The 20123-nt window shown below is 42.6% G+C and overlaps 1 protein-coding gene across 1 annotated transcript in view; it reads right to left on the bottom strand.

Annotated features, from left to right (window-relative positions):
- Copa (COPI coat complex subunit alpha) overlaps positions 1-20123 on the bottom strand; it is a 42403-nt gene that overhangs the window by 7171 nt on the left and 15109 nt on the right. The window contains exons 7-21 of the mRNA XM_052201095.1: positions 16955-17064; positions 14567-14666; positions 13305-13440; positions 12735-12817; positions 10629-10779; positions 9628-9694; positions 8527-8602; positions 6528-6610; positions 4274-4413; positions 3758-3843; positions 3518-3656; positions 2523-2685; positions 2282-2428; positions 1397-1586; positions 1182-1277 (exon numbers count right to left, since the gene is read on the bottom strand). Coding sequence (XP_052057055.1) covers positions 1182-1277; positions 1397-1586; positions 2282-2428; positions 2523-2685; positions 3518-3656; positions 3758-3843; positions 4274-4413; positions 6528-6610; positions 8527-8602; positions 9628-9694; positions 10629-10779; positions 12735-12817; positions 13305-13440; positions 14567-14666; positions 16955-17064 — 1767 coding nt within the window. The remainder of the gene's footprint in view (positions 1-1181; positions 1278-1396; positions 1587-2281; positions 2429-2522; positions 2686-3517; positions 3657-3757; positions 3844-4273; positions 4414-6527; positions 6611-8526; positions 8603-9627; positions 9695-10628; positions 10780-12734; positions 12818-13304; positions 13441-14566; positions 14667-16954; positions 17065-20123) is intronic.

Genomic DNA, 20123 nt, shown 5'->3' with positions numbered 1-20123 from the left:
GCCCACTTCTATGCACATGAGTGTGGAAATGAATTCTTCTCCTGTTGGGCCTCTGTGTGTCTGTAGACCTGAGAAACTTTGACTGCAGGTTACACACACTGAACAAACGCTAAGGCACACTCTCCCTGTGAGGGATGTTAGTTTTAGTTATTACAAGTTTCGTATATTTACTGTGTGTGTGTGTGTTTGTGTGTGTGTGTATTCATGTGTGAGTCTCACAGCACACATGTGGAGGCCAGAGGACAATCTGTCGGGATTTGATTCCCTTAGTTGTTTTAAAATATAACGTGGAAAGGAGCAATAGACACCACAAATGTGGCAGTCCTCTGGAACAGCCCAGGAAGTATGCCAGCAAGATGGATGAAAAGGGAAAAGAGAAGAAACGTGAGGAGCTAAGCAAAAAGCCAAAGGAAGTAAGCAACCCTAGTCTATGCAGCAGGGTCCTGGCCAACCAAGGCTTTGTAATGGGACTCTGTCTTTAAAAAGAGATTCTGGGCCGGGTGGTGGTGGCGCATGCCTTTAATCCCAGCACTTGGGAGGCAGAGGCAGGTGGATTTCTGAGTTCAAGGCTAGCCTGGTCTACAGAGTGAGTTCCAGGACAGCCAAGGCTACACAGAGAAACCCTGTCTCAAAAAGTGGAAAAAAAAAAAGATTCTGATAAAAAGAAACCTGTTTATTGTGCCTCATGACAGTGATCCTTGATTTCATACTATTTAAACATCTGAGTTTGCTGTCATAACAATCTGAAAAGATCTGAGTTCTTTTGCCACTTATCACTAGAAGCATTATAGTCTATGACACATTAAATGTTTGTTAAAAAAATAATTTTAAAAAGAACTATAATTTAAATATTCTTCTTTGGAAACTACATCACAAATGTTTCAGGTTTTAGAGATTTTCAGATTTTGTAACATTTGCATAGAAAGTACAGTCTGAGTATCCTCATCTGGAAATAGGAACTCTGGACCCTCAAGAAGGATCAACAGATAAAGATTTGCCACCATGCCTGGCAGTCTAAGTTCAATCCCAGAATATGGTAAGTGAAAGGAAAACTGGCTCTCACAAGTTGTCCTTACACACACACACACACACACACACACACACAAATACAATACAGGGAAACTCCCAGAAAATCCTTCCAGATGTCTCAAAGGAGCAGGAGGTCCTGGACAAATACTTACTCTGCCCACAGTTCTTCAGGATTCGCACTCTCTCTGACACATCACCCAGGTACAGGGCATTCTGATAATGGCCACTCATATCCTTTCGGATCTCAGCTGCATCAAGTCAAAGAGAAACCAACTTAAGCCTTCTCTCTAAAGATCTCTTTTCTCTATTTACCTTCCTCCGTCCCTACAAGTCACACACTTCCAAACCATAGTTTTAGAGAACTCACCAATCTTCATCATCTTTCGAAGTTTCTCGAGGTTGCCAGTAATGAGGTACAAGAAAGAGAGTTTGTCGAAGTTTTTGGTGCGCTGATAGCACATCTCTACAACCTGGTGGCTGCCCTGTAGCAGGGCCACTTCTCCCAGCTTCTCCCAGCAGTTCTTGTCATCCAGGGCTTTGGCTGCCTCCAGAGCAGTCTAAAGAATCCCCATGGTAAGCATTTAGTGTGGCCACGGTAACTCAAAATCAGCGGAGTCTACCAAAGCATTTGTCTCTAAACTTTCCCAAGGAATTCTCTATACTTGCAATCACTATTTTCACGCTATTTTTCTGGAGACTTCTATCTACAAGTGTGATTTGAATTCACAGATGAGGAGTCACACCATGCTGTTCTCACCCTCCAAAGTTCACCAGTACAGTCACCTATCCATTGTGTATGCCACAGAGCTAGTGTTCTGCTAGCCTATTGCCTCAGCTTTGAAGTTCCACAGTAGCTTTAGGTAGGGCAGAGGAAATAATAAAAGAAGGAAGGGCCTCAACATTTCATAAATACTTCAAGTGCAAGACCAGCAAGACCAAGTGCCAAGGAAAATGAGCAGATTCTTCGGATTTCTTGCTATCTAGCTTCTATCCTAGAAATCCTTAAATTCAGCTTGAAAATGGTAACAAGAGCGGAAATACTGGGCAGAAGAGACAGGAAGACATAGAAACAGAAATAGCAACAGAAAAACGGCTCAATTTAACTAAACCATCCAAAATTCTACTCTGGCTAAAATGCAAGCCCAGGGAAGCACTTTCTAGAGTCTAGCCTCTAGCACATTGTTAGGTTACACTGGCCCTGAGCCTCCCCTTTCTCTACAGCTATCTGGGACTGATGACACATTCCTCTCACCTCAATGTTTCCACACTCCAGGGCCAGGCTGAAACGAGTTTTCTCATCCTTTACAAAATGCAGCGCCACTTCAGGATAACCCTTCTTCTGGAGATAAGCGATGATTGACTGGCCTACTAGCTTAGCATTCCTCACCATGTGGAGCACCTAGACATTGGGTTGGGTAGGCAGGAGAGATCACTCAGGAGGAAGAAATAGCACTTCCTCCTTCATACACGCGTTAGGCCGCTGTGCTTCCTACCTCATCGTACTTCCTGTTGATCAGGGCCAGTTTGAATTTGAACTCAGTGGGGTCAATGGTGAGCACCCGGGGACGACACTCCCTGTCTAGACAGTAGACGTTACTGCCCTTTACTCTTGTCACATAGATGGGTAAATCCAGAGTTCGGATAATCCCGTGGTCCCTAGGCATAGGGGATAAAAATACAGCTTGTAAAAACTGAACAAAGTTAAGACAGTATTTTCTCCTTATCCTTTCATCAAATGCTACTTAAGCACTGATACAGATAGGAAGTGTTTCAAATGATTTTATTCTTTTCTATGACAGAACAGATGCTATGAACTCTTTTTGCAGTTTGAAGAATTGAGCCTAAAGCCTTGGGCATTCTAGGAAACCAAACTACCAATGAATAGCCTCCCTTCAGAAATAAAAGTCATTATTATATATGCATGCATACATTCTACAGTGTAGACATGCATGCTGCAGTGCATCTGTGGAGGTCCAACAACATCTCTGTGCAGTTAATTCTCTCCTTCCACCTATAAAAGGGTTCTAGGGGTCAAACTCGGGTCATCAGGCTCACACATTTTTTCTTTTTAACTTGTTGAGCTATCTCAACGGTCCCTCCCCAGTCCTTTACAATTTTTTCCCCTAAATTTTGAAGTTTTTTATTTTATGTGTGTTTGTACACAATGCAGGTATGTGTGTGGGATGGGGGCTGGAGGAAAACTCTAAGGACCTGGTTCTCTCCTGCCACTTTGAGGAATCTGAGGATTGATCTCAGGTTGTCTTACCTTTGAGAAACTGCCTCTACCCACTAATTCAACAGACACAGACAGACAGACAGACAGACAGACAGAGACACACACACACACACACAGACCTTTAGCACATATATGCCCAGTTAGCCTTTCATGAAGAAAGTTAACAGAGAACTGCAGTTATGTCTCCTCAGTTAGCTCAGTGATTTCAAGTAGCCATCTTCTCCCAGTCCTGTTCCCAGATAGTTAACTTACCCTGTGGTGACTGCATATTTGATGTGGTTGCTTGTGGTATAGATAAACACCCCACTTTCATCCCAGGCCCCACTCTTGACACGAATGTTCTCATGAATGTTACACAGAGCGTCCAGCTTGCGGTTACAGATCACAATGGCTGTAAAAGGCAAAGGGCATGAGTGCTCTGTTGGACAGGGTGAGTATGGTAAATTGGCAGGAGGAGTGGCCTCTAAGACGGCGGATATGATGAAACCTTACCATGCTTGGCCAGGAGTGCTACATGAGACATGTCTGCTGACCAGATAACATATTTCACCTTGGAAATCTTCACTGATGCCAAAGTTCTGGGATAGCAAGAGAAAGGTAATCAAGAACGGGCCTAATTCCCTTGTCTCAAGCTATGACCTATACCTTTTCCATCTCTAATTAATGCAGAATTCAACTTCTCAATGCACCATCAAGGAAACCCTGCCTACGCGCTGTAGGGCAGTGAGCTAAAGTGTTTTGGCTCACACTCTGCACTGCCCCTCCTCATTCTCTGCCTCCCCGTTCCCTCCTATTATTAGGCCTTTATCTCTATCAATTTTTTACCATTAGACCGATTAAGTCTACACAGTGGTGCACTAGCCATGGGAAGGGAAAAGGATTACAGTCTTGTAGACGAGTGTGCAAGAAGCAGGGAGGCCAAGTGGCAAGCTTAAAGCATAGCCCCTGTTAAAGATCCCCACTCTCCCTCATCACAAGTCTGTCTGTCAGGGGCATCTGTCACGTTACCGCTTCTGCTGGACGTCGAAGAGCGTGATGGAATCTGCATCCCGAAGTAGGAGGTTGCCTGTCCCAGCATAGAAGATTTCGTCACAGTTGGGCACCTGGATTTTCTTGGTGATCTCATTTTTCAGGTTTTTAATCAGAAGCTGAAATGAGTGTGGGTGGAGCAGTGAGAAGTGAGCAAGTAAGGCGACAGCTAGAGATGTCCCTCAGCAACTGCTCCTGTAGTAAAGAAGTTCCCCCTGCCGGGCAGTGGTGGCGCACGCCTGTAATCCCAGCACTTGGGAGGCAGAGGCAGGCGGATTTCTGAGTTCAAGGCCAGCCTAGTCTACAGAGTGAGTTCCAGGACAGTCAGGGCTATACAGAGAAACCCTGTCTCAAAAAAAAAAAAAAAAACCAAAAAAAAAAGAAATTCCCCCTGCCCAAGTCATTTGTATATCAGGTTGATTACTAAGACTCTCTCAACATCTGTTTATTTATATGCATGCATGTGTGTGTGCTTGTGTGTGTTGGTGCATGAGAGCATGCTTGCGCAAATGTGTGGGTACATATACTTCATGGTGTCTAAGTGTGTGGGTCAGAGGACAAATTGAAGAACTCAGTTCTTCCTCCTACACATGGGTCCTAGGGACTGAATTTAGGTCATCTACTTTGGTGATAAGTGTCTCTACCCACTAAGACATCTCACTGGCCTCTAAACTCTCTCCTTTAAGAGAGAGAGAGAGAGAGAGAGAGAGAGAGAGAGAGAGAGAGAGAGAGAGAGAGAGAGACAGAGACAGAGAGAGACAGAGAGAGAGCACGTGAGCGAGCACTGGAAAAATGACTCAGTGGTTAAGAGCTCTGTCTACTCTTCCAGAGGTCTGAGTTTAATTCTTAGCAACTACACTACATGATGGCTCACAACCCCTTCTGGTCAGTCTGAAGCTACAGTATACTCATATACATTACATAAATACATAAAATCTTAAAAAGGCGGTGGGGGCTAGAAAAATGGCTCAATAGCTGGGAGCACTAGCTATTCTTCCAGAAGACCCAGGTTTAAATCCCAGCACCTACAAGGCAGCTCACAACTGACTGTGACTCCAGCTACAGGGGATCCAACACCCTTACACAGACACACATGCAGGGGAAATACAAATGTATATAAACAGAAAAGAAATCCTGGGGCTGGAGACATGGTTCAGCGGTTAAAAGCACTGACTGCTCTACCACAGGTCTTGAATTCAATTCCCAACAACCACATGGTGGCTCACAACCATCTGTAATGGGATCTGATGCCCTCTTCTGTTGTGTCTGAAGACAGCAACAGTGTACTCATATAAAATAAATAAATCTTGAAGAAGAAGGAGGAGAAGGAGGAGGAGGAGGAGGAGGAGGAGGAGGAGGAGGAGGAGGAGGAGGAGGAGGAGGAGGAGGAAGAGGAAGAGGAAGAGGAAGAGGAAGAGGAAGAGGAGAGTAATCCTAAGAGAAGAGGCTGGGCCTCAGAGTGCAGGCCTGTAACCTCAGCCACTTGCAAGGCTGAGGATTATAAATTCAAGCCCTGTCCCAGCTGCAGACTGAATTCATTCTGCATCTAGGCAGATCCTCGGTCTGAGAGAGACCCTCAAAATCACAAACACAAAATTACACAAACAAGCTAAGTGAAAGCTGGGGTATAGCTCAGTGGTACTCAGTGGTATTCAGTGGTACTCAGTGGTACTGGAATGAACAAGGTCTTAAATTCAATCCACTGTACTTAAACATAAGCAAACAAACAAACAAAACAAACAAAAGATATTCACCTAAATCTGAGTTTCTCAGTCAACTAGAAAGAAAACTGCCAAGGTTTAAATTTCTTTGAGTATTTTATTGGAAGACCCTTGCTTATCTTATCTTGCCTTGAGAGTATCACATTTTATTAATGTCTGTCTGGGCTTACATATGCATTTCTCCTCCCAGGTCCTGGGATTAAAGGTATGTTTCACCCTCTGTCTCTCTAAATCCATTACATTTTAAGTACCAATTAGGGGAGTGGGACAAGGAGGAACCTTTCCCTCTCATCTCATCCATTTACTTAAAATCTGATGGTTGTAGCTCTTCCAGGTTCAGAAGCCAGAGGCCTAGTAACCCCAACCCTATCAAATCCCCTTTCCCTCCCCAAGGGATTAGTGTATGACCCAGGACCCAAGGACCACAACTGCCCTGGAGACTAAGGAGAAACTGTTCTTCATCATACAGTACTGACCACCATTCCTGTACTCCCTAATTGGTTTCCACTTACTGAATGCATGCGATCTAGGACGGCGAACCGATTCCGAGCAACCCAAACTGCTGTCAGGCCTGAGGATCGTTTCCCTTCAGGGGCTGAGGAGAACAAAACCAAAGTGTGGGAGCATGTGGTGAGCTGCTAGCAGGTGACAGTCAGGTGCCATGGAGCTGCCAGTGGCTTTGCCAGTTCAGCTGCTTCCTAACTAATTCAGCCATAACCTCAGGCTATTGTCAGTGACTTTTCCCCATCTACTCCCTCCCAATGCCAGCCCCTCCCCTGCCAAGCCTCTTATCTCTAGGCCAAGTGGCTGCAATTCAGCCAGCACCACACACTGGCAGAAATGCTGCCCATCTTGGGAGACAGCATACTCCATCAAGCTAACGAGCAGAGGCTTCCTAGCCAAGCTGAGGCACAGCAAGCAGCCTGTCAAAGTCTAAGACCTCCTATCTACTCGCTGGAGCAGCACAGAACCCAACCCCAGGTCGCAGCTGCTCGCTGCTTTTAACATGCTAATGCAGGCCTCCCGCTCAGGCAGGGTGGGACCAGGCACTTCCAGCTAAATCTTGACTGGCTCAGTGCTGGGCGACACAGCATCAAGCTGTTGCTCTGAGAATGTCAATTCACTATTATCGCCCAGAAGAGAGCTATAAAATGTTCCTCAGTTTGCAACTGATTAGAATTTTGAAATGGATACTCTATTCCCGGAGAAACTTGAAAAGTATATCTGGAAACAGTCTTATCTGTTTTAGCAGTGGCAAGCAGAACAGAACATGCCAGTCAGCCCTGTTTTGTACTTCTCTGGTGCCTGGAGTGCCAAAGAATTTACGAAACAAAATTTGATCACAACCCATACTATTCCAGCATCTGCTTTCTCTTCTCCAGGGTCCACCACTACACCACACCTTTATAATTATTATCCATCCCAAAGGATGGAGAACAGAAGGTCTAGTCATTGATGACAGATAATGGAAAAATAACAACAAACCCAAGCTGGACTGGACAGCATTACGTCACAGGTTTAGTCAAGGCTGAACCGACTGCCTTGTGAGGGAGACTTTGCCTTATGAATCCCCAATATAGCAGGCTGCCTGCCCCTCTCCTCATCTCTCCCCAAGCACACTTCAAAGCTTGAAATGAACTGGCATAGTGTGTAATCCATTACCAAGGGAACCGTGAGTTCTAGGCTAACCTGGTTATACAGTGAGACCTTGTTTCACACACATATATATCCTATCCGGAAAAACAAAGTAAGCAAAAGAGTACTACAATAATAATGACCTGTTGGCATTCACAAAAGGAACGGGAACTAGCAAAATATTTCATAGAACATCGGAGGGTCTACAATATCAAAATGTACTAGTAAAAGGTAGGGCCTGTGGAATAAACTTCAGACTGGGTAAGACCTGCAAACCCACTAGAAGAACTGCACTGAAAAGAACATAAATGAGATTCTAATCCATCCACAGAATGTTCTGTCAGCAAGTTCTAATAGTAAGGATGTCAACAAGGGATGGTGGTGATGAAAGAGGCAGGCAGGGGTCTCAGCTGGATCCGGGGCTCCCAGGTGGGTCATGGGGCTGTGAGCAGCCTCATCTTTTTGACAAGTGAAAGGAAGCAAATCCGATCTGGATCTAGAGAGGAGAATATAAATCCCCACTCCCGGGATGAGACATTGCAAGACTGGAGCCACATTTTTAAATAAATGAAACTACCAGGGCGAAAGTCATATCAGCTGACAATAATCTAGGGTAACATGCTGTGCTGAAAGGGAAAATGGAGAGTTTCTAATAACCAAATTATAAAATATATATATCTAGCTGGGGTAATAAAATGGAGGCAGAGCATGAATATTTCACACCACAATTGCCTCTGGTGCAACTGTCAGCAGCACCTGCCAACAGACAAGAGTGATGTAGCCACAGCCTGTAGATGGGATGTGCAAAACTTGAAAAGAAGTGATGCTACTGTGAGGAGAGCTGGAAGCAGCTCGGAGGAGACAAACAGCACCTACCGTCAGGGTTCTGGGAGTCCGCGTCTTTGGGGATGGTGTACAGATCATAGGTACTATTCTCTAGATTGCTTGCTCTCTGTAGGGGAAAAAGGAAAACAGGTTTAGTGAGGGGCACTGAGACAATGGTTTTTCCTGACAGAAAAGACATTTCTCCTACTTGCGCTACCTGCACCCAGAGGTATCTGAGTGATTTTCATAAGTAAAAACTGCAGTGCTCTTAGCCAAACAACCAAACACTGATGGTGCTGTCTTCTTTATCCTCTAAACATGTAAATATTATCTGAATAAAACCCAAGATTTCTCTCTATTCCACAAATTAAAAGATGATGAACCTGATGTCTTATTTGATTATACTTGTCACATGAAAAGTGCCTGTAATACCAGCACTATGGGAGGCAGAGGCAGGTGAATTTCTGAGTTCGAGGCCAGCCTGGTCTACAGAGTGAGTTCCAGGACAGCCAGGGCTATATAGAGAAACCCTGTCTCAGAAAAAAAAAGAAAAAAAAGAAAAAAGAAAAAAGAAACCAAACAAAACAGATCTAAGAAGACATTCAAGAAAATGGTTATGAGAATATGGTAGTGTTAGATACTAAAGGAGATTCCATATGCAAAGTTATCCAGGGAACAGTTTTCATCCAGCCACCTGGGTCCTAAAGTTAGAATGACATTGCTTCATTTTTTTGCAAACTGTGTGGCAGGAAATAGGGAGAGCTCTGATAATTCTGATGGTAACTTCACTGAGTAGACCCAGAACCGGCTTTTCAACACAGGTCTCCTATGTTCACCTAAGCAGGACAGAAAAGGCACTCTTCTACACAATAAACAAGTACCAACGATCTTTCTGATCACCTCACAACTCTTAATAGGTTATGACAACTGACGCCATCTAGTTTGAGCCTTTGAGTGTCTACCGAGTTAGCTCTTACAAAAAGTCCAGTAATAGCTCTACCAGAAAAGGAGACAACCTGCTTAGCAGGTACCAACATGTTTAATTTTCAGTACTGGGGAAAAAAGATTTTAAGAGGCCATTAGAGGGCAGTAAGGGCAGTAAAACACTAACAAAAACTAAGGAGAACCTACAAAGACTCCATAATTACTTACCGTGCACAGCAGCACTGCGTTTTCTGCTGGATTGTATGACATATTGAACACTGGAAACTTAGAACCACTACATAAAGAGGAGGAAACAGAATAGGGGTAAGAATAAAGAATTTATCCTTTCAACATCTATACACTCAGGACACATATGCTCGCCACCCCTGTACTGAGGAAATTAGATACTGTATTCTTTCTCTTTCCATTATAACTGGACTACTTAATAGTTCAAACATCAAAGCACAGCAGAAGTTACTCCGTCACAGAGGTGGTGAGCAGTGATGGTTCTGCCTAGCACAAACTGCCACACAGTCCATTGCAGTGGACACCACAGAGTAGCGTGATATGATTTCTAGGCCTGTTTTCTATCCCTGGGACTGTTCACATAAAGCCATCTTTCTGTGGCAGTGAAGCTCGCGGGTGGGTATCCACCCCCGAATGCAATGCCAGGGTTTGCTACCATGAATGTTTCAGAACGCTGCAGCTGGCATTCCGAAGCTCCTCTGGCCAGGCATCCCAGAGGTTATCGTAGCTTCAGTTAACAGTTCCAGAGACATGGTTCTGATTTTTAGGGTTGTGCTATTTTGTAGAGTCATGACAAACTGCAACTCTTCTAAAAATCTTCATTATTTTCTTATTATTCTATATTGTAGTCATTTAGGTCTATCACCCCTCTCTGCCACAAGGTTCCATAAAGTCAAAAACTTATATTACCAAATTGGGCTACTCTCTACCATTCCTTCCTGTAATCTGCAAGGGATTTTGCAGGCATCAGTAGTAGAATGTCTTCACCACAGGGTCACTAGCAGTCCCCCGAGGAGACCTCTCTTTCTCCTCATAGACACCTCTGAATCTATCATAAAGGGATTTAAATTGAGGAGGTTTATTCAATGGGGAGTCCACATCTGATAGCTGAGGTCCAAAGGGTAGTTTACAGAGCCCTGCTTGAGGACAGTGCACTATGACAACAGATGAGGGCCTGGAAAGGAGAAGTAAGCCAGACTCGCCTCCTCAGCTGCATCACAGCGACATCCTTGGAGCTGCTGAAATCCAGCTGGCGAAGGAACCGGTCCTTTACATAGTGCAGCATATTGCCATGAACAGCATAGGCTGGGCGCTCGCGTTCCAGCTTAAACACAATCATCCCGCCATCATGGCCTAGAGAGCAGAGGAAATGATCAACTGGAGGCAAAAGGATCGCTAGAAATAGGAGACTCACGAGGATGATTATATTTATATGTCAAAAGGGTAAGGGGCATCTACCATGGCTTGGAGATGGATTGCGCCTCAGGGTTCACGTGGAGAAGCTTGGTGTGTGATACTGAGGTGGCAGAATCGTTAAGAAATGAGGCTTACTGAAAGGTCAGTAGGCCATGATAGGAGCACTCTGGGATTAATGCCTTCTTAGGATCGGGTCATTAACCTGAGAAGAATGTTGATCTACAAAGAGTATCCTGAATGTTCTCTGGATTGCTGCCTGGTCATGTGATCTCTCTTGACCACTCCTTTCATGATGCTCTGTGTCATACTGTGCCTGAGCCAAAGGAACCCTTACTAAAGGACAAATACTCGGGGCTGCTCCATTTTCAATATTCAAAATGGTGAATAAAATACTGCCACCCCTTTTCAGATTTATTTTTACTTTATATCGACATGTGAGTGCCTGCATTCATGCTAGGTGTACACTGTATATGCTTGGTGCCTGAGAAAGCCAAAAGAGGGCATCAGATCCTCTGAAACTAGAGTCCCAGGCGGCTGTAAGACGCCATGTGAGTGCTGGGAACAGAGCTTTAGTCCTCTGCTAGAGCAGCAGTGACCCTGACCACTAAGCCATCTCCAGCCCTGACCTCCCACCCTCTTTTGGTTTTTCAAGACAGTTGTTTCTCTGTGTAGCCATGGCAATCCTGGAAGTTGCTCTATAGACTAGGCTGGCCTTAACCAGCCACCACCACATGGCCCAAATCCCTTTTTTAAAAGTATACAATGTGAAGCATTTTGCTACACCTATAGAAAACAGAATACAGTGAAACAGTATTCAGCAAAACCAGAACGGGGAAGTGGGAAGGGGTGGGTGGGAGGACAGGGGAAGAGAAGGGGGTTTGCGGGACTTTCGGGGAGTGGGGGGGGCTAGAAAAGGGGAAATCATTTGAAATGTAAATAAATTATATCGAATAAAAAAAAAAAAAAAAAAAAAAAAAAGAAAACAGAATACAATAGCTAACTACATTCCTAAACTCAGGGGTTTTTTGTTTTGTTTTGTTTTTTGTTTGATTTTTTTTTTTTTTCGAGACAGGGTTTCTCTGTGAAGTCCTGGCTGTCCTGGAACTCACTCTGTAGACCAGGCTGGCCTCGAACTCAGAAATCCGCCTTCCTCTGCCTCCCAAGTGCTGGGATTAAAGACATGCGCCACCACCACCACCACCCGGCTCTAAACTCAGTTTTTTTATCCTTTTCCAAATAGTTTTCTGTCACTTGTCTCCCTGGCCTTTCTTCTCCTTTTTGAACCTAGGACCTCCTACAAACTAGGAAAGCAGCCTGTGACAGCACAATCTCCCTTTCTCGCTCACATTCACGTTTCTGAACACTCAGGATAAACCTGTAGGCCATCACTGTCATCACCCTCCTTTTGCTTGACTTTTTATTCAAGGCATCTTCAAACACGTTATTACTTTCTATACTTACAGTTTATAGACCATCTCCCTCAAAGCTCCACCAAGACAGGGAATATTTATGCACTGCTCTGATACCAGCATCCAGAGTATGGACTGATATTTTATTTTGTATTTGATGAATGAATTAGACTTGGCTTCTACTTTCTCACTCTGAGAACTCTAAATGTTCAATATTAGTCTCCTATGAGCTCCTAAAGGCACATCAAAGAGAATGAGCTTAAGGTTAAACAGATCTTCGTAGTGAAGAACACCAAAAGAGCACCATCTCCCAAAAGTGAGAGAGGGAAATATGAAAAAGCTTCCACTGGGTGGCTCTGAAAATTCTGCTTCTCTTTGTTTTCCTATTATCACTTACAAGGGACAAATCTAATGAAGAATCACTTTAAAATTGTATAAACCTTCAACTAAATCTGAGGAGCGAGGAGAAGAAATGGTCCTTACCTGCTGCAAAGAGGTTAAGGTTGGGATGGGCAGCTAGGACCCAGAAGCGATCATGATCCCTACGGAAAGTCTGAACCCCAGTCCTAGGAAAACAAAAGGTACACGGAGAAAACTGTTAAGAATCTTCAGTACAGCATTCACAAGAAAAATGAATAGCAGGCCTGGAAGATGACATTAAAAGTGCATCTGAGACAGGAAATGGTGCGGGAAGCTACGGATCAGGATAACCGTGTACAGGAACCCAGTAGGAAAGCTCCTGCTAACCCAGGATGGCCACACCAGTCTCTCCCTCATCATCTCCTCCTCCCGTACTTTTAATTTATATTTCTTTTTCCTTTTTTTTTTTTTTTTTTGATTTTTTGAGACAGGGTCTTAGGTAGCCAAGGCTAGCCTCCAACTCACTCTGCAGCAGGTGACTCTGACCTGATCCTCCTGCCAACACCCTCACACTGACATTAGAAGTACGTGCTGCTATGATTGGTTTCTAATCTAAATGTCAAAGACAAAGGATAAGACAAAGAAAGGGTCCTTCTCTTGGGTTTGGGCACATGCCATAAATAATTCCCTTACCGCTTAGACATATCCCACACTCGAATACTCTTGTCCTCAGAATTGCTGAGGATCAACTCTTGGCGAGGGTGAAAGACAGCACAAGACACATTGTTGTAATGGCCCCGGCAGGTGTCAACCTCCCACGCCTTTGATTCTGAAGAACAAAAGATATTGTTACCACAATTCATAACTCTGGGATCTATAAATCCAACATCCATTCTTTAAAAAAGAAGAAAAGATTTTGTGTTTTTAGTTGTGTGTGTGTCTGTGTGGGTCTGGCACCTGAGTGTAGGGCCTGTGCAGGCCGGAGGAGCTGAAGTAACAGATGGCTGTGAGTGCCAACATAGGTGCCAGGAACCAACCTCAGACCTCTGTGGGTCCACGGAGCTATCTCTAGCCCTGATTTTTTTGAGGAGACAAGGTTTTGATATATGGCTCCGGCTGGCCTTGTACTTGTGATCCTCCTGCCTCAGCCATGCATGCTGATCCTGCAAGGCTAAACCATCATGTACAGCTGTGATGCTCTTTTAATGAAGTGCTAAGTAAAAATACTAAATTAACTTTCCCAAAATTGGACAGTGTTTTTCATGTAAGTTTCTTCCTCTTTATTTTACTATTATTTTTTTTTTTTTTTGGTTACTTGAACCTCCAAATCCTCTTTTTTTTGAGGCAAGACAAGGTTTTGCTGTTGCTCAGGCTAGCTTTGAACCCCTAGGAATGAATAATTATAATACCTCAGCCTCTTGAGTAACCAGAGCTACCTCAGCTCCAAAATTTCTATTTTTCTGTACATCTCTGTTCTTTTATTATGTACCCTTCACTGTAAATATATATATACACATATATGTATATATACAGCACATGTATGTATATACATATATATAAAATAATTCTTTATGCTTCTATTCCATTTTACCCACATAGTATATGTGTATTATTTACTGACATCTGAGAACAAATATAAACTCTACAGCACTGGAATTTTGAGTCTCAATAATATAAATATGGTCCTGCGCAAAATCTAAAACAAAGCAGTTCTCATGATTTGTCACATGAATATTTACTCTTCTTGACTATGCTCATGTCTCTCAAAATCAAGATACGGCCATGGGGGTGGGGAAGGAGAAAGGGACAATGGCCATGCCCTGAGGAGGAGGAGTAAGTAATCAACTCAGGCAGAAGGCAGAAACATGGGTCAGAGTTCTGCAACCTGGCTGCTTTCCCTTGCTGGCCAGCAGTGCCCTTGTGGGATACAGCAACGTTGCCAGTGCCTCCCTCACCATTCATACGCCAGATCTTCACTTGTCGGTCATCTGCCCCAGACACAATAAGGGGCATAGTCGGGTGGAAGGCAGCCCAGTTTACTCCACGGTCATGACCCTGTTAAAAAGAGAGAAAAAGTAGGCCTTCTAAAACAGCTTTTAAAACACAATTTGGACGGGCGGTGGTGGTGCACACCTGTAATCCCAGCACTCTAGGAGGCTGAGGCAGGCGGATTTCTGAGTTTGAGGCCAGCCTGATCTACAGAGTGAGTTCCAGGACAGCCAGGGCTATACAGAGAAACCCTGTCTCGAAAAAACCAAATCCAAAAAAAAAAATAAATAAATAAAAAAAAACCACCAACAACAAAAACAACAAAAAAAACCAACAACACAATTCAAAGAAAACCATGCTGGTGTTTATAACAAAATGTGTGTTTTTGTTTTGTTTTTTCTGTGATATGAGTAATCAAACTCAGGGACTTACAGGTGCTAAGCCAGTATTCTACCACTGCTCTATTTCCCTAGTCCTCTGAAATATTCTTCAAGTAAAAAGATTTAAAAGACTGTGCCACTGTAAAGTTCATTTGTTGTTGTTTTATTTTCATTTGATTTTGGATTTTTTTGTAATAAACATTTATTTGGTTTTGGCTTACTTTGTAAAGCCTTGAGTATTAGAATAAGCGTGTCAACATGTCCAATATTACTTCACCTTCTGGCAGGATGTTGCAAACATTTCCAGCAGGAAATTCAGCTATGTTTATAGTTAGGCTTTTCCTTACTGTCACCTGCCTCTATATGTCTTATTTCTACCAGTAACTGTACCATCTTAATATAAAGACTTAAAAGTTAATGCCTAAAGTCTCAAACTATGATCTGGAATCCCTTGAAAGAGTCCCAAGATCCCACTGGAAAATCTGCAAGTTCAAAGCTATTTTTCAAATCCTATTAAGATTTTTATTTGCTTTTACTGTTATTATCCATAACCACCCCATGCAGTTTTTCACAGTGCAGATACATTATAGGTGATGACATCATCACTCTGACAGCTAATAAAATGTATGCTGACAAAGTCCACGTTTTAAAGATTCTCAGGCTTAGGCTGGGGATGTCATCCAGTGGTAGGCCTATGCAGAAAAAAACTAACACAAGGGAATGCAAAGACGGCTCATTGGTTAGGAGTGCCGACTGCTCTTACAAATGACTCAGGTTTGGTTCCAAGCACCCAGCTATGACTTATAACTGTTTGTAACTTCAGTTCCAAGGGATATGGAGCCTCTCGTGGCCTCTGAAGGCACTAAGCAGACACTCACTGGGTACACAGACCCACATGCAAGGAAAATACTTCCATACATAAGAACAAACTAATTAAATTAAGTTCTTTTTTTTAAAGATTTATTTATTATATGTGAGGAAACTGTAGCTGTCTTTAGAAACTCCAGAAGAGGACATCAGATCTTGTTACGAATGGTTGTGAGCCACCATGTGGTTGCTGTGATTTGAACTCAGGACCTCTGGAAGAATAGTCAGTGCTCTTAACAGCTGAGCCATCTCTCTAGCCCCCTTAAATTAAGTTCTTACGATATTTAAGAGTCTAAAGGCCAAACAGTTTAAGGATGCTAACTCCACGACAGCCTCTATTCTATTTACAGTACCAAACTTCATTTCTCTGAAGGATTATGAACATGGCAGTCTTGATTAACAAGTTTTAAGGGTATTATGTTTTGTAAAAACATTTGGGTTTTGAAGTTGAAGTCCAGGATTCACTGCATACATATGGACTTTGGAGAACTGTGTAATTTTTCTAAATCTCATTTTTTTTTCAAGCGAGTAGTTTTATAGTTTAGACTTTAATTTTAGAAAACCTAGTTTCTTTTCTTAGGCTTTTCTATTTCCCACCATGAACAAGTTTCTTATATCTTATATATAATGGGTTCTCAGCACTTGTCACTGATTTCTTTGGGAATCTCTCTTTCTACACAGTCTATGAATGGCTTGGCTTTGTGACAGTGATGGAGCACACGTCCAGCTTTTTTCCTACTGGATTTACAAGATAATATAACTGTCTCTGAGATGACATGTCATCTTCCTTTCTTTGCTGGCTTACCTACAATTCTATTCTTTAAATCTCAGATGGTGTCTGACACTTGAATATTTGCAGAAAAAATTAAAAAGTTAATGTGGGTCAGTGATGGCTCAGTGGATAAAATGCTTGCTACTCAAGGTACAGTTCAAATCCTGGGACCCATAAAATGCCGGGGAGAGAAATGACCCCTTGGATTCTCACAGGTGTGTGGCACACATGCCCACACACATCACACTCATTTAGAGATGAAAATGAAATGAGTAGCATACTGAGGTTGTCCCTAGAGGCAGCACATACTCACCAACAGCGACAGAGATAAATACCTCTAGCACATGCTTCACCACTGCATCTGTAGTTCCAAACAGGTCAACCCCAGTTATTCCTCTCACGTCGGACTCCACCGCACCAGGAGACAAGTTTTTTTTCCTTAGACCTTTAAAGGGTTAAGGAGTGGGATGAAAGATGCAAATATAATGTTATCAGTAAGAGCACAGTAGCAGAATCACAGAAAGGTACACTGAGAGACTAAGATAAAATGAAATGGGAAAATACAATAGAGGGAAGGAAGACACACTCACAAGCCTGCTTAGCCCTCACCAGCTCCTTCCCTAACACTTAGGCGATCCCTTATTGGGAGCCAAGCCAACTTCTGACACAACTAAGTTCATTAAATCTCACCTTCAAGTCTATTTTAGATTAATAACACTTTCTTTAATCTTCCCAAAATGTGGCCTCAAATGGTAATCATTCAATGTCCACATTCAGGTTCATAAAATCTATACCTTTTCCATCACCTTAAATTTTTATTATTTATGATTTATTTATTTATTTATTTTGGTTTTTTGAGACAGGGTTTCTCTGTATAGCCCTGGCTGTCCTGGAACTCACTCTGTAGACCAGGCTAGTCTAGAACTCAGAAATCCGACTGCCTCTGCCTCCCAAGTGTTGGGATTAAAGGTGTGTGCCACCACTGCCTGGCCAAAATTTTATTTATTTATTTATTTATTTTTTTACCTTAACATTTTAAAAATGTATTTTATTACTCAATGTGTATAGATGTTTATCTGCATGTACATCTGTATAATACATGCACGCCTGGTGTCTGCATGTACATCTGTATAACACATGCACGCCTGGTGTCTATAGAACCCAAAAGAAAGCTACAGAGCCCCTGGAGTTACAGGTGGTTGTAAGCTGCCTAAGGGGTGCTGGGATTGAAACCAGGTCCTCCAGAAGAGTGGTCAGTGCTCTGAACTGCTGAGCCATATCTCTAATCCTCATAATAAAAAAAAAAAAATGTAAGGAAATGCTCTTGAGGAAGATCAGACTTCAGTGTTTTCCAAGTTGGAAGCAATATATTGGAAAGTTTCAGATGCACTGCAGAAATAGACATATTAAACAGAAGAGTTGTCTAGTTTGGAAGAAGTATTACAATACTATGAGAAGACATGGCAATAAGGTACTAGCAAAGGGCACCCACACTTCCTACTTACCTTCCGAAAAGGACATCAATAATTAAAAGTGTTATAATTCTTCATGTTATTGCATAAAAGGCTGATTATAGATATGAACATTTTTCCATTAAAACCTACAGAGGCTATTCTTTACTGGGAGGAATTATTAGACCATAATTTTTAAACGATAGGAAAGAAAAGGCACCAGGATAAGTGTCTTATCTGTGGGAGACCCATGCTTATGACCCATCTACACATCTTTAAAGCCTGACCACTTGAATTAAGGTGTGGTGGCTCAGACATGCAATTTCTGCACTCAGGAGGCAGAAGCAGGAGCACTGCTTTAAGTTGAGCCTGGCCTACAGAGAAAAGTCCTATTCCAAAAAGCAGGGAGGGGTAGGGAAAAGATGTCTAATTGTTTTAAAACCAGAACTAAAATTATAGTACAAGTATCAGTATCATCAGATTTGATTCTGATAACAACCCTTAAAGATAGGTAATAATCATATATAATTATATCAAATTACACAAAACAAAATTAAGACTAAATTCCTACCTTTTAAAATATCTGGAGAGAAAAATGGTAAGATAAAGTTACCTAACATTTGTTGACTCTTTAAAAAGACAGTATTTTAAAGCAAAGACTAAGTAAAACATATCATTGAAAATAAATCCCGCTGGAGAGATGGCTCAGCAGGTAAGAGCACCGACTGCTCTTCTGAAGGTCGTGAGTTGGAATCTCAGCACCCACATGGTGGCTCACAACCATCCGTAAAGATATCTGATGCCCTCTTCTGGTGTCTGAAGACAGCTACAGTGTTCTTACATATAATACATAAATTAAAAAAAAAAAGCCTCATTTTTGCCGGGTGGTGGTGGTACATGCCTGTAATCCCAGCACTCTGGGAGGCAGAGGCAGGCGGATTTCTGAGTTCGAGGCCAGCCTGGTCTACAGAGTGAGTTCCAGGACAGCCAGGGCTACACAGAGAAACCCTGTCTCGAAAAAACGAAAATCCAAAAAACCAAAAAAAAAAAAAAAAAAAAAAAAAAAAGAAAATAAATCCTAAGAAGCTCCACACTAAAATGTGTAGAGAAAGAAGTTCAAATGATTGATCTTCAGTGTTGTAAACTGTTCTGTTCTTCTGCTAGAGTAGTGCCTAATGCCAGCACTGCATATATAGTTTTAATTATTTTATGCCCAATTCAAGAGATGCCTTAGCCACAGGCATAGAGACATATGCCAGATGAAACAAGGAAGCTTCTTCCTCACGCTTCCTGAACACGTGATCACAGGGTGGATGCTTACACTCATCCCATTTGTTCCTTTAATTGCATCTGTCAACGTTTTCTATTAAGTGAAGTGTATAAAACAGGTTCAAGAAGACACAAAACCAGACAGCTGTGAGGAACTTCACCTCCAATAAGTTTCAACAAACACATTACAAGGAAAGCTGTATGACAGAACTGAAGCCTCTGTTGCACTTGCCTGCAATGATCCAGGAAAAGGGGAAGAGCGAAACAGATGAGCAGTGACAGGCAGTGAAAAGAGACTTAGAGATGAAGTGTTTGAGCCTTTGACAAGGCACTCACTAGGACTGAGCGACAGATGGAAAATTTCTACAGCAGCTACCCAAATCCAGAGGGAGAAGAGTACACTCTCAGAATGGACCAGTTGTATATGCCTCCCAGTGGGGACCAGGGGAGGCAGTAGAGAGAGAGGGATGAGAAAAGGATTTGGCAGCATATTAATATATTTTAGTGGATATTTAAAAGAGTGAGCTTGAATTACATGGGCTTGACATGCAAAGGTATAAGCATATTAAAATAATTTAACTGACAGTTTACCTGGAAGCACAAGCTAAAACAGTAACCCATCTTCCACAGCTACTTTTTAAAAGTCTTCCCCTTTAAACATGATTTTAGCCAGGCTAACAGATATTCAGGTTAAGTGAGCTCCAGAGGCCGAATCCACACGGGATAACTGTTAAGGGATTGCTCTGCCTTAAAGAGGCCTCTCTGCTCTCTCTTGGTGTTCCCC

Source organism: Apodemus sylvaticus, chromosome 12, assembly GCF_947179515.1.
Source record: "Apodemus sylvaticus chromosome 12, mApoSyl1.1, whole genome shotgun sequence".
Taxonomy (NCBI): Eukaryota; Metazoa; Chordata; class Mammalia; order Rodentia; family Muridae; genus Apodemus; species Apodemus sylvaticus.
This window is presented reverse-complemented; position numbering and strand designations above follow the sequence as displayed.